The sequence below is a fragment of the Rhincodon typus genome, chromosome 7, assembly GCF_021869965.1.
Source record: "Rhincodon typus isolate 14 chromosome 7, sRhiTyp1.1, whole genome shotgun sequence".
Lineage (NCBI taxonomy): Eukaryota > Metazoa > Chordata > Chondrichthyes > Orectolobiformes > Rhincodontidae > Rhincodon > Rhincodon typus.
Genome location: NC_063338.1, coordinates 44,234,506 through 44,247,242, shown reverse-complemented (window position 1 = coordinate 44,247,242; position 12,737 = coordinate 44,234,506). Strand labels below are relative to the sequence as shown.

General features: G+C 39.9%; 1 protein-coding gene across 1 annotated transcript in view; it reads right to left on the bottom strand.

Moving 5' to 3' along the window:
• dnah9l (dynein, axonemal, heavy polypeptide 9 like) overlaps positions 1–12,737 on the bottom strand; it is a 365,602-nt gene that overhangs the window by 42,480 nt on the left and 310,385 nt on the right. Inside the window, exons 64-69 of the mRNA XM_048599208.1 lie at positions 11,651–11,773; positions 11,345–11,549; positions 2,946–3,110; positions 705–845; positions 441–611; positions 114–236 (exon numbers count right to left, since the gene is read on the bottom strand). Coding sequence (XP_048455165.1) covers positions 114–236; positions 441–611; positions 705–845; positions 2,946–3,110; positions 11,345–11,549; positions 11,651–11,773 — 928 coding nt within the window. The remainder of the gene's footprint in view (positions 1–113; positions 237–440; positions 612–704; positions 846–2,945; positions 3,111–11,344; positions 11,550–11,650; positions 11,774–12,737) is intronic.

Sequence of the window (12,737 nt, the reverse complement as noted above, 5' to 3'; positions counted from 1 at the left end):
TATACATAAAGTATATGATGTAACAAATACGTGGAGGTGTTCAAAAGCTTTATATATCATTTACTGTTTCTACCTTTTTCCAATTAAAAAATCAGCTAGATGTAAATACATACCTTTATTGCACTCCATGCTGTGTTTGACAGGAAGTCCACAGGACTGTTGTAATTATGGTCAATATTAAATCTGAGCAAGATGTCAAGCTCATGAGCATCTATTTCCTTGTTCAAAAGTAAAATCTGTATCAGAAAATTAGATATTCATATTACAAATTTGAGATGAATTTCTTATTTAACACACATTAAATTGGGCATTTAATCAATAAATGAGATAAGAATATCAAACAAAACATATATCAAAACTTAGTTATGGAGTTTACCATAATTTTTTATTTATAAAAATATGCACCAACCAGTACACATTAAAATAATTGATGTTCATACCTGAAATGTCATTTGGGCGGTAAAAGTAAGCTTATCCCTTTCAAACAACCCACGGTTAATGTAGGTGAATGTTGAATATGTGATCTCATCAATTAAATTAGATACCCTCACTCTCACATCATCCGACACAACAGCCTGTTGTACAGCTTTGTGAAACACAGTAGCAAATGACTAAAAACAAAACAAATTGACAGCTATTTATTTATTGCTACTATAACTGTGAAAAATATAAATACAAAAAGTGCTGCATAAATTAATGATAACCTTTAGTGAAAATCGATACATAGGATTGATCATATTAAGGTCACTCATTATAAAGAAGAGTAGAGAGGCTCTGACTGCTGCTGGACGGTAGTGTTCGCGAGCTTCATTGATCTTTATTTCATTAACTTTAGCTTCAAGCACCTACAAAGAAGATAGTAACAGTTGAATTGGAATGTTAAATAATTACAATAATTAAAAAAATTCTCCCTCACAATGACATTAACCGTTTTTTGAGTAATTCTGACCTAATGGAACCTTGTTCAAATATACAGTCATGTACAATTCTCGATGGTGAATCCACAACAGGATCTGGCTCTTAGCTAAAATCCACATTAACATACAGCAGGAATTGTTGGACATCAATCAGGAGGGAGAACTGTAGCTATTTTTCCCTCTTTCTCAACCAAGATTCCTACAGCCATTTGTTGTCTTAGCTAAGATCTGATTATTAGTATGGTCAAAATGAAATCTACTATGTTCCTGCCCAGTGTGGTCCAATTACTTATTGAATGAAATTGCTGAAACATTGGTAGAGCAACTTGAAAAAATATTTAAGGTGTGATTTATGACTAAGCAAATTATTTGAAGCTTTTTCATACCCATTTTGTTTTTCTAAAATTATTCTTTATTCAAAACACTTCACAAATTTGTTGTCACCTCTGTTAGAGAAAACGGGCAGAGGTGATGTTTTCCCCTCTGTTGTTTGTCTGTAAACAATATATCTGAAAAACTGATGACAGATTTCAATTAAACTTGGTACACAGATAGGGTATGACCAAGAAAAGAACTGATTAGTTTTTGACCAAGATTTAGATTCAGATCCTGGAAATTTTTAAAAGGATCTGTTAGCACTGGGAAATTGAACAAAGTTTTTTCGTTAAAGAGTGTTGAGAGGTTTGGATTTAGAATATTGTTGTTTGTTTTAGAATGGTGTAGACTGTCTCAGCTGCTATGGTCGAATTTGTCACAGTTCTCAAAACGTGAGCAGAGTTTTTGCAGCAGGTTGTCAAATTTGGATCAGCACAAAGCTTCCTCAGTGAGATGGAAGCTCTTAATATAATGATATTACCTTTGTAGTTACACAGCATCAACTAGAAGGGGAAAAGCTCTGAGGAACAGCTATGTAATTATATCAACACTGAGTTAACACAGTGTGGCAGAGGTAAGTACTCTCCCGAGTGCCCTATTCACTTGTTATAAATGTACCCTTATCCGACATCAAGCTGCATCTCATGTCTTGTTACCTACTATACGTTGTGCTACATGTCTTATTTTATACCACAAATCTCTTTACATGTTCTAAGTGATCAACATAATTTAGACTTCTAGTAAATGACCGTAATTTGGTAATATCCCGAATGCAGACATTAGACCATTGTTAGAATAAAGTCAACAATATCTTGGCACTCATACATTCCTAAGGCATTTCAAACTAGCTTAACCATAAAAATGTTAAAGATATTATCCTAGAAAGAGGAATGAGGTGGAGAGACCTAAAGCTCTTTCAAGACAAACGCATTCAAGAAGAGGAGAGTGTGATAGTGAGGTCAAGAGATTTAGAGCATCTACTCAGGCAGCTGAAGAAAAAGTCAACAAAACTAGTGTAAAGGTAGGCATACATATACAAGACACCACAGTCAGATGAATGGAAATTCGATGAAGGTGATTGTAGGTTGGCAAACGTAATAGAGATAGGGAAGGAAAAATATGAAGGAATTCAAATATAGATACAAGAATTCTAAATCTGAGGCACTGGAAAAACAGGAATTCATATAGGTCAATAAAGGACAAGGCTGATAGGATGAGGAGGATTGATATGGAATAGGTTGACTAAGTTGAAATATGTGGAGAAAAAGATAGCCAGGACGATATTGGAAAGTTATGTTTGTAGATGACAAAGACCTGGATAAAGCTTCAGTTACCAATGGGCAGAGCGCGTGTAATGATGGGTGATATCACAGAGTTACATAACTTATACATGGCCAAGATTCTGAAGAGTCCAGCCCCAGAAAATTAATGAGAAGTAGGATGGAATTTGCAGCTGAACACAGAAACTGAAAACATAACTGCTTCAATTTTAAAGAAAGGAAATATCTTTGAGTAGTTGCCAACTTTTATAACGTGTAGAAGCATGTAGCATACAGCTTCACTTTTAAGAAAGAGTGAAAGAATGGAATTGCAGTGGCATAGGAGAGATGTTCAACAAGACACATAAAACTATGTGTGTTTGTGTTTTCGTACCTTCATTTCTATTTCAGCTGCTGTATGCTTTGTAGTTTCAAGTTTTTCCACCAGTAATGTATCTCCCAAGAAGTTCCAGTCTGCAGCTGAAAGTCGTGTCAAAAGCTCATCCTCAAGTAGCTTCAGTTCAATTTTGAAATCATTCTGTTGCTTGGTGAGTTCAGACTAAGAAAATGAATGCACTGTTTTTAATAAATAGAGTAGCAACCTAGCCTTTCTCATCTTAGTGGTAAGAATGAAATACCAAGAATAAAAACCTAGTTGTTCAAGATTGACAGTACTAAGTGTCCTGCGACTTGGGAAATTATCAGTCACTGTTAACATGTAGGCTGCTGCCACTGCCTCCATATTTAAATACCTTGCACCTTCTCTCCAACATGACAAACTGGAATCCATCTTAAAGTGTAACATCTATGCCACCCAGGCGTGTCGCCAGGTAGACTTCAGAACAGGTCATGTGGCCCCCATTATTTTGTTCTAAATTTAGAGATACAGTCCCAAATTATAACAATCTTAAACTTCATAGTTAGAACATCAGCACCAGTATCCTTGGATACTTGAGAACATGAACTCTTCATTTTTTTGCTGGCTTTCAGCTCAATAATGTTCAAAAACCACTAATGTAAATAATCCAACTATATTCCACAGGACCCATACTTCTGTTTTACTAATGCAACCAAAAAGGTCACAGGTGATCTTAATCAACAAATTGCAGCATTATGCAGGCAGAAAGATGTTTCCTGAAGATAGCGACAGAAATCCCCCATATTCAAAGATACTAAACTCTCAAACTCATCAGATTTCATCAGATTTTAACATTTCACATTGAAAAATAATTGCAGAGAGCATTTCCCCAGGGCCTGGTTTAAATCATTGAATAATTCATCAACAAGTATTGCGTTGTACAATTCAAACAAAAAATCAAATCACGTATTTTTCTGTCATGTTGAAATACTTTCACCAACTTAGAATTGAGCTCTCCGTCCTCTCGCATTTTCCATTGCAGTCTAAACCCATTCACAAGCATTTACTTTCTGTGTAAACCTGTTCTCCAGCTCTACAATAATGACACAAATGCACAGATTGCCTCAGAGTAGGGAGACTTCCTGAACCCATTACAGGATGAAGAATGGGAGTTGTTGTGGAGTCCAGCTCAGTGTCAACATCCAACAAAATAAAGAGCAGAAACTTAAAAATATATGTACAGAATGTATCAAACTCTCTATACCTTACGTGGTTTAACCCTATCCGCTAAACAAACTTTGTAAGAAAGCAGTCATACAGACACAGTCTGCTCCGAACCACATTTTCTGAAGAGTCAAAAGCACTCTCATCTTAGGCATCCAGAACTTAGACACAATCAGTTAAAAACAGATCTATGTATGCACTAATTGATCTAGTTCCTTCATATCAGAGTTGAAATATACCCATCTGTTATGACACAACAATCACAAATATAAATATATGGATAAGTCCACACTGTCACGCCTCATTGGCTGCAATGCAAATCAAACCCTATTATTTCCAGAGTTGTCAAAAATATGAAAATCTTATTAAACCACCAAATTGCCCAATTTACCTAACTCTAATTCAGGTTAAAAAAAATTGGTGTACCAGGCTTCCACTTACAAGAAAATAACTATTTATTGTATCAAACTCTTTTTAACCAATGTTAAAAACTAAACATTAATTGCTAATTTAAAACTGTATAATTTAACTGTACTCCTGTTTTAAAAAACTTCCATTCACATATATAGACAGACAAGACATGAATATTATGGGTGCGGAAAGGCAAAACAACTCAGAGAATCAGAGTTCTGGCACCAGTTTAGATCACAGACAATGAGTTGTTTTAGTTCAGCTCTTAATTTCTTTCGATTCCCTCTGATTCTTTGTCACTGATATGAAGTTGTACATGCACTGATTCTCAGTCTATCAGGGTGAATGAGCTTAGTTGGCTGGACAGGTGGTTTGCGATGCAGAGTGGTGCCAACAGCACAGGTTCAATTCTGTCACTGGATCATTGCATTTTTGCTATATCTTACTTTCCTGTATATTGGAATAATATCTCCCAGTTCATTCATTTTTCACCCATTCATTCCTACGCTACCAACCAGTTCTTACTCCACCTCAATACATGACCTCCAATCGCAGGCACTTTAATTTTGCATGCTAATTTCTTACATGGGAAATCTTATAAAAATCCTTCAAAATATTATGAGATGTTCTGAGGCGCATAGAGATCTTGGAGCCTTCATGCATGAATCACAAAATAATAGTGTGTTCAGCAAATAATTAGGAAAGCAAATAAATGTCATAATTTATCACAAGGGGAATTGAATAAAGCAGATAGGTTATGCTTCAGGCCCTGATGAGACAACTCCTAGTACGTCCTGCACAGTACTGGTCACCCTACTGAAGAAAATAGAAATAATAGATCAAGATAAATACATTGGAGGCAGTTCAGAGAAGGTTTGCCTAGAATGAGAGTGTTGTCTTATGAGGTAAGGTTGAACAGGCTAGACTCCTATCCAATGGAACTTGCAAGAGTAAGAGGTGACTTGATTGAAACATAAGGTGCTGATGGGTCTTGACAGGGTAGCTGTAGAGATGATATTTCCTTTTTATCGGAGAATTGAGAACTAGGGGTCACTGTTTAAAAATCGGGGGTTGCCTATTTAAAACAGAACTTTGGCTTTGGAACTATCTTCCTGAAAGGTGGTGGAAGCAGAGTGTTTGAATATATTTAAGGCAGAAGTAGACAGATTCTTGTTAAATAACCGAGTCAACAGTTATCAGCACTTGGGTAGAAATGTGGATTTCAGGTGACAGTCATTTCAGTCATGATTTGAGTGAATGGCAGAACAGGCTCAGGGCTCAATGGCCTGCTCCTTCTCTCAATTTATATGTTCCTATGTCTTGATCTTTCTCAAATTTTCCTACAATTTGCTCCTCTACCTTTCTTTTATTTTTTTCATGGAATGTAGGTTTTGCTAGCTTTGCCAGCATTCATTGCCCATGAAAAGGTGGTGATAAATTGTCTTCATGAATTGTTCCAGCTCTTGAGGTGTAGGGATAGCCAAAATGTTGTTAGAAAGGGAATACCAGGATTTGCCTCAGCAGTAGTGAAGGAAAGGCACTATAGTTCGAAGTTAGGATTGTAACCAACTTGAAAGTCATCTTGCGGGTGATGGTGTGATTATGTATCTGCTGATTTTGTCCTCCTTGTTGGTAGAAGTTGTGGGTTCGGAAAGTGCTGCGGAAAGAGCCTCACTTGGTTTACTGCAGTGCATTCCTTTCACAATTTGGCACAGACTCAATTGCATAATAGCTTCTCTATGAATTGGATGTCATGTTTATTTTAAATCCGGAATCTTATATAATGGTGTTTTTCTATGAAATTCTGATTTGGTTTTGCATAATTATTAACAATCATTGAATTAGAATTTTTAGAGTGAATCAATTTGAAATATTTAATTACATTGAACGCTAAAACAAAACAGTGAGTGAAATGTATAGGAAATTCATAATTGTATTCAAAAAGATATTTATGCTGATTTTGCTCCATCCAGAGCACAAAAGATATCAGCAGCTATAACTTGTTGGCATGTATAATGTATTACATGGAACATGGGAAGATCATGGGAAATGTTAATTCTCAAGAATCAATTTGAGGTGGTGGGAATGGCTTTTATTGCTCATCCCAAGTTGCTCTCGAGAAGTTGGTAGTGAGCTGTCTTCTTGAACTGCAAAAGTAAATACCAAGAAAAAGAAAGAAAATGAAAATGATATGGGGGCAAATCTGAAATTATGATCTGAAATTGTTGAATTCTGCGTCAAGACCAGAAATGGCCAACTGACAGCTTGTGTTGTAATCCATCAGAAGCCGAGGACAGCATTAGACACCTTGGTCTACACCTTAATGCCTCAAAATCCTCTTCCTAAGATTTCTTCCCTTGCAAGCGTAGAAAGATCCAATATTTCCCTTTCTACCTCCTCCTTTCCCAATACTGAAGACCGAGATACTCCTTCCAGTTGAAACAGTAGTTCACATGTACTTTCAGTTTTGTACACTGTAATCATAGCTCATGATCTAGTCAGCTCTACCCTGGGGAGATCAAATGTAGATTGGGTGACTATTTTGCAGAATACCTCCATTTAATCTTCAACCTCTCTATTCACCTGTCATTTCAATTCTCTACCTTGATCATATGCTGTTTTTAACCTCCTGCAGTGTTCCAATTAAGTTTAATGTAATGCTAAAGAACAACACCATCTTTTAAAATTCACTTATAGTATGTGAGTGTCACTGACTAGACGAGCATTTATTGCCCATCCCTAGTTACTCGAGAAGTTGTTGGTCAGCTGCCTTCTTGAACCACTATAGTCCATTTGATTTAACCACACTGACAACATCAGTAGAAAAGGAGTTTCAGGATATTAACTCAGCAACACTGAAGGAATGGTGATATATTTTCAAGTCTGATTGCTGAGTGGCTTGGAGGGGAACTTGCAGGTATCTTCTAAACTTCATCTTCTAGATGGTGGTGGCTGTGGGTTTGAAATGTGCTGTCTTAGCAGCCTTGGTGAATTTCTGCAGTGTACCTTGTCGATGGTATGCACTGCTGCTGAGTGTCGGTAGTGGAGGGACTAAAAGTTTATGGCTATGGTGCCAATCAAGCGGGCTGCTTTATGAGAGACTGTGTGAAACTTCTTGTGCGTTGTCAGAGCCACACTCATCCAGATAAGTGAAGAGTATTCCTTTACACTCATGACTTGTGCCTCGTAGATAGTGGACAAGCTTTGATACCACTGAATGTCAAAGATTAATGGTTAGATTTTCACCAGTTGGAAATGGTCATTGCCTATTCTTAGAAAGAATAGTAAAATAACCCTCAGATTAAAAAAAACACTGAAAGAACTGTGGATGTTGCAAATCAGAAACAAACAAATTGCTGGAAAAGTTCAGCAGATCTGTTAGCATCTGTTCAGGTCCACTGACTCTTCTTCAGAATTCAAGACCCTTCTGAAGAAGAGTCAATGGACCTGCAACATCAACTCTGCTTTCTCTCCACAGGTGCTGCCAGACCTGCTGAGGTTTTCCAGCAATTTCAGTTTGTGTAACTCTCAGATAAAAGCAGGCAGAGGGACAACAGTTATTCTGACGTTACAAGTAGCTACCTGTTACCATTAACCGAAAAAGGTTAGACACAGTAGAGATTGCCAGCCCCGAAAATAATTTTGATCAAAAGTAGTAGGTGGGAAGGTAGAAGATTCATGGGAACAAGCCACCACCTTCTTGGGAGAAGACCAAGAGTTTTCCTACCTCAGCCAAAGGGAAGAACAAAAACTGTTACCAGCAAAGATACAAGACATCAGGGATGAACACTCTGTCACACTACCACTCCAAAACCTGTGTCCCTGCTCCTCCATTCTACAGCATGGCTTCAGAACTGGTAAAGCATTCTCATCTGTCACGAGTCATGTATTTCCATTCTTTAGTTAAATAGTGAATCATATCTGAACTACTGCTTCTTTACAAACTAAATTATCTTTCTGAAAATTCCATATAATGGTCAACCCCATCTTTAGGTAACCATGATCACTAGCCCCTAAAATCTAAGACTAACCATGTTGCAAGCCAAGCTGTTCGAGTAAAAGTTCAAGTGAAAGTAAGTGTACAGTTTGGAAAATTGCCCAGTCATATTGTTTGCAAAGTGCACCAGAAATCCAATCTGACCAATGATGGCATAATTCATCTGCTCTCAATCATCAGCAAAATGAGGGAAGATTGTATCAAATGACATTTATATGTCAATAATCTGGTCACTGTGGATGATGTGGGTTCTACCAAGGTTTTTATCAGAAGATGGACCTGAATGGGGCGGGGAAGTGAGAGTGTGAGAGTGCAGGAGGAGGAGAGAGTGACTGCTTTTACATCAAAGCAACAATTAAGGGGAAAATGTTCTTCAGGTTGCAGTTCCACCTAGCACAGAAGAAGATCGAGATTGGACTAAAATGGTTAGGTTGCAACAGAGGTATCACTACAGATGTTCCTCAGTGTAGTGTTCAACCATCTTCAACTCCTTCCCTCCATTAGAAGCAGCGATGTCCTCTGATAACTGTGTAGTTTTAGTATTGTTCACAACTGTGTTGATACTGGGCGGTCTGAGACCATATGCAAAAAGATGTGGATAGCATTCATAGATAGTAGGAACTGCAGATGCTGGAGAATCCGAGACAGCAAGGTGCAGGGCTGGATGAACACAGCAGGCCAAGCAGCATCATAGGAGCAGAGAGGCTGACGTTTCGGGCCTAGACCCTTCATCAGAAAAAGGGGGAGGGGAAGGGGGTTTTGAAATAAATAGGGAGAGAGTGGGAGGCGGGAGGAGGGATAGAGGAGAGGATAGGTGGAGAAGAAACAAACAGGTCGAAGAGGCGGGGATGGGGCCAGGAAAGGTGAGTGTAGGTAGGGAGTTAGGAAGGGGATAGGTCAGTCCAGGGAGGACGGACAGGTCAAGGGGGCGGGATGAGGTTGGTCGGTAGGAGATGGAGGTGCGGCTTGAGGTGGGAGGAGGGGATAGGTGGGAGGAAGAACAGGTTAGGGAGGCATCCGGAGGGACAACTCTCTCCGTGACTCCCTCGTCCGCTCCACACTCCCCTCCAGCTCCACCACACCCGGCACTTTTCCCTGCAACCGCAGGAAGTGCTACACCTGCCCCCATACCTCCTCCCTCACCCCCATCCCAGGCCCCAAGAAGACTTTCCACATCAAGCAGATGTTCACCTGTACATCTGCCAATGTGGTATACTGCATCCGCTGTACCCGGTGTGGCTTCCTCTACATCGGGGAAACCAAGCGGAGACTCGGGGACCGCTTTGCAGAACACTTACGCTCGGTTCGCAACAAACAACTGCACCTCCCAGTCGCGAACCATTTCAACTCCCCCTCCCATTCCTCAGACGACATGTCCATCCTGGGCCTCCTGCAGTGCCACAACGATGCCACCCGAAGGTTGCAGGAACAGCAACTCATATTCCGCTTGGGAACCCTGCAGCCCAATGGTATCAATGTGGATTTCACAAGTTTCAAAATCTCCCCTCCCCCCACCGCATCCCAAAACCAGTCCAACTCATCCCTGCCTCCCTAACCTGTTCTTCCTCCCACCTATCCCCTCCTCCCACCTCAAGCCGCACCTCCATCTCCTACCGACCAACCTCATCCCGCCCCCTTGACCTGTCCGTCCTCCCTGGACTGACCTATCCCCTTCCTAACTCCCTACCTACACTCACCTTTCCTGGCCCCATCCCCGCCTCTTCGACCTGTTTGTTTCTTCTCCACCTATCCTCTCCTCTATCCCTCTTCTATCCGCCTCCCACTCTCTTCCTATTTATTTCAAAACCCCCTTCCCCTCCCCCTTTTCTGATGAAGGGTCTAGGCCCGAAACGTCAGCCTCTCTGCTCCTATGATGCTGCTTGGCCTCCTGGATAGCATTCATGCTTGGGCTGATTTTAGCCAACAATCATCATGCCAAGAAGGTTGAGGCAATGACTGACCCAATCCAACAATAGAAAAATCTGTGTCTTTTTGATATATCCTGGTATTTCCATCAATGAAGTTCCACTGTTAACAGCCTTGGGGTTACCAACTGCCAAAAACTTAGCTAGATGGCTAGAAAAACACTGAGGCTTCAAGAGCAGGTCAGAAGCTGGGAATTCTGTAACAAGTAACACCTCCCCACACTTTAAGTTTGACCAAGACACAGATCTGGAGTGTGGTGGAATACTCTCTATTTGCCTGGCTGGACACAGCTCTAAAAACTCTCTAAAAAGTTTGACACCATTCAGGACAAAGCAGCCTACTTGATTGGCTCCTTATGCATCACCTTCTTCTGCCATTGCATTGTGCCAATGCATAATTATTGTAAATATATTATATTTATTATAAATATGTAATTTACATTAGTCTCTGCAGCAACTTACCAAGGTTCCTTCAACCACACCTTCCAAATCTGCAATCTCCACTATCTGAAAGGACAATGGCAACACCCGCACTGAAACAACCAATTGCAGGCTCTCCATTAAGCCACACACCATTCTGATTTGAAAGTGGATTGCTGTTCATTCATTTTTGCTGGGTTAAAATCCTGAAACTTCCAAACAACACTGTAGGTGTACCTACACCATGTGGACTGCAAATTTTGAAGATGACTGCTCACCTACCTTCTCAAAGGCAATATAGGGATGGGCATTAAATGCTGATCTCTCCAGTGACACAACCCACAAGTAAATAAAGAAAAACAAATGCAGCCTCACCTGTTGAGTGCTTGCAGCATTTTCTGTGTTTATTTCATTGTTGTTGAACAATGTATGGACTAAGAAGAACATGATAGAATTACCTTAAGCTGTTCCAGATCAGGTCTTTCAAGGCTCACCACTTCTGCTAGTAGCTGGTCTTCTAAACCATCACGAGTGACTGTAAAGTTAATCAGTGTAGTCTGTGCCTGTATTTCAGGTTTGTAGTGAGGATTAGCCAATTTGGTGTGTAGAATTAAACGGAAATTAGGATGCAATACACACTCTTTATCTCCAATCCTAATGTACCTTTGAAAATAAGAATTGGTGGTGTTTTTTCTAAATTTCATACAAGCAAATTTCAAGCTAATGTTTAATTAATAAGCATTAAAATACAAATCTAACACTACCTTCCTTTCTTAATGATGTGTCTGCAAAGTAAAGGATCCAGCACAGGATCAATGGTCTCTTCCATGTTTTCTATTAAAATAGGATTTCCCACGACAAGTGCTTTTTCTATAACATCCACATATCTAAAAAAAGATGTTATCCAAGATTGTTAATGGAAAAATTCAGAACAACTTTAATAATATGAATCACATTTCAATTATAACAGGCATCCAAAAAGCAGATTAAGAATTCTCTTGCAGAGTATTCTTTATTCGTTACATGAAGTTATCATAAGTAGATTATGTACCAACAGAGGAATGGGAGTTTGAGGAAAAGATAGAGGAATCCATGAAAGTCCAGTTGTCCTATGCTGGTGGTGTAACCATGACACAGTAGGATACCTATTCCCTAGATCTAGGCATCCACATCATTGCCATAATTCCAAAGTAATTGTATTTACAAAAAGCCCACACCAATATTGTTATTGAATGCATACCTGCCAGATAGTGAAGGACAGTCGGAGGGACACAATGCATTGGGTGATAATGTAGGAAGAAGTCAGTGAGTCAATAGCTCTGGACATGCTTTAAGCAGAAGGTGGGTAACCTTATGGCAGTTGATTGCTTCAAGGCTGGTTACTATGAAACAAAGTAGCTGAATAATTTAGTGGCTCCCAACTTCCACAGAATGTGCTAAAGAATCATGCAGGCAAACCCTGTGCCGGGGACACCAAAGACAGAACAGGCAGGTAGTCTGATGGACATCATCCGCCTGGCAATTCCACTTGTTTTCTTGATGTCACAGGAAAGGTGACAACACTAGAAGCTGCTATTCCTTCAAGAACCTCTGCTGCTAAACCGATCAGAGATTAGATTAAGAGACAACAAGGTGCAGGGCTGGATGAACACAGCAGGCCAAGCAGCATCATAGGAGCAGAGAGGCTGACGTTTCGGGCCTAGACCCTTCATCAGAAAAGGGGGAGGGGAAGGGGGTTTTGAAATAAATAGGGAGAGAGTGGGAGGCGGATAGAAGAGGGATAGAGGAGAGGATAGGTGGAGAGGAACCAAACAGGTCGAAGAGGCGGGGATGGGGCCAGGAAAGGTGAGT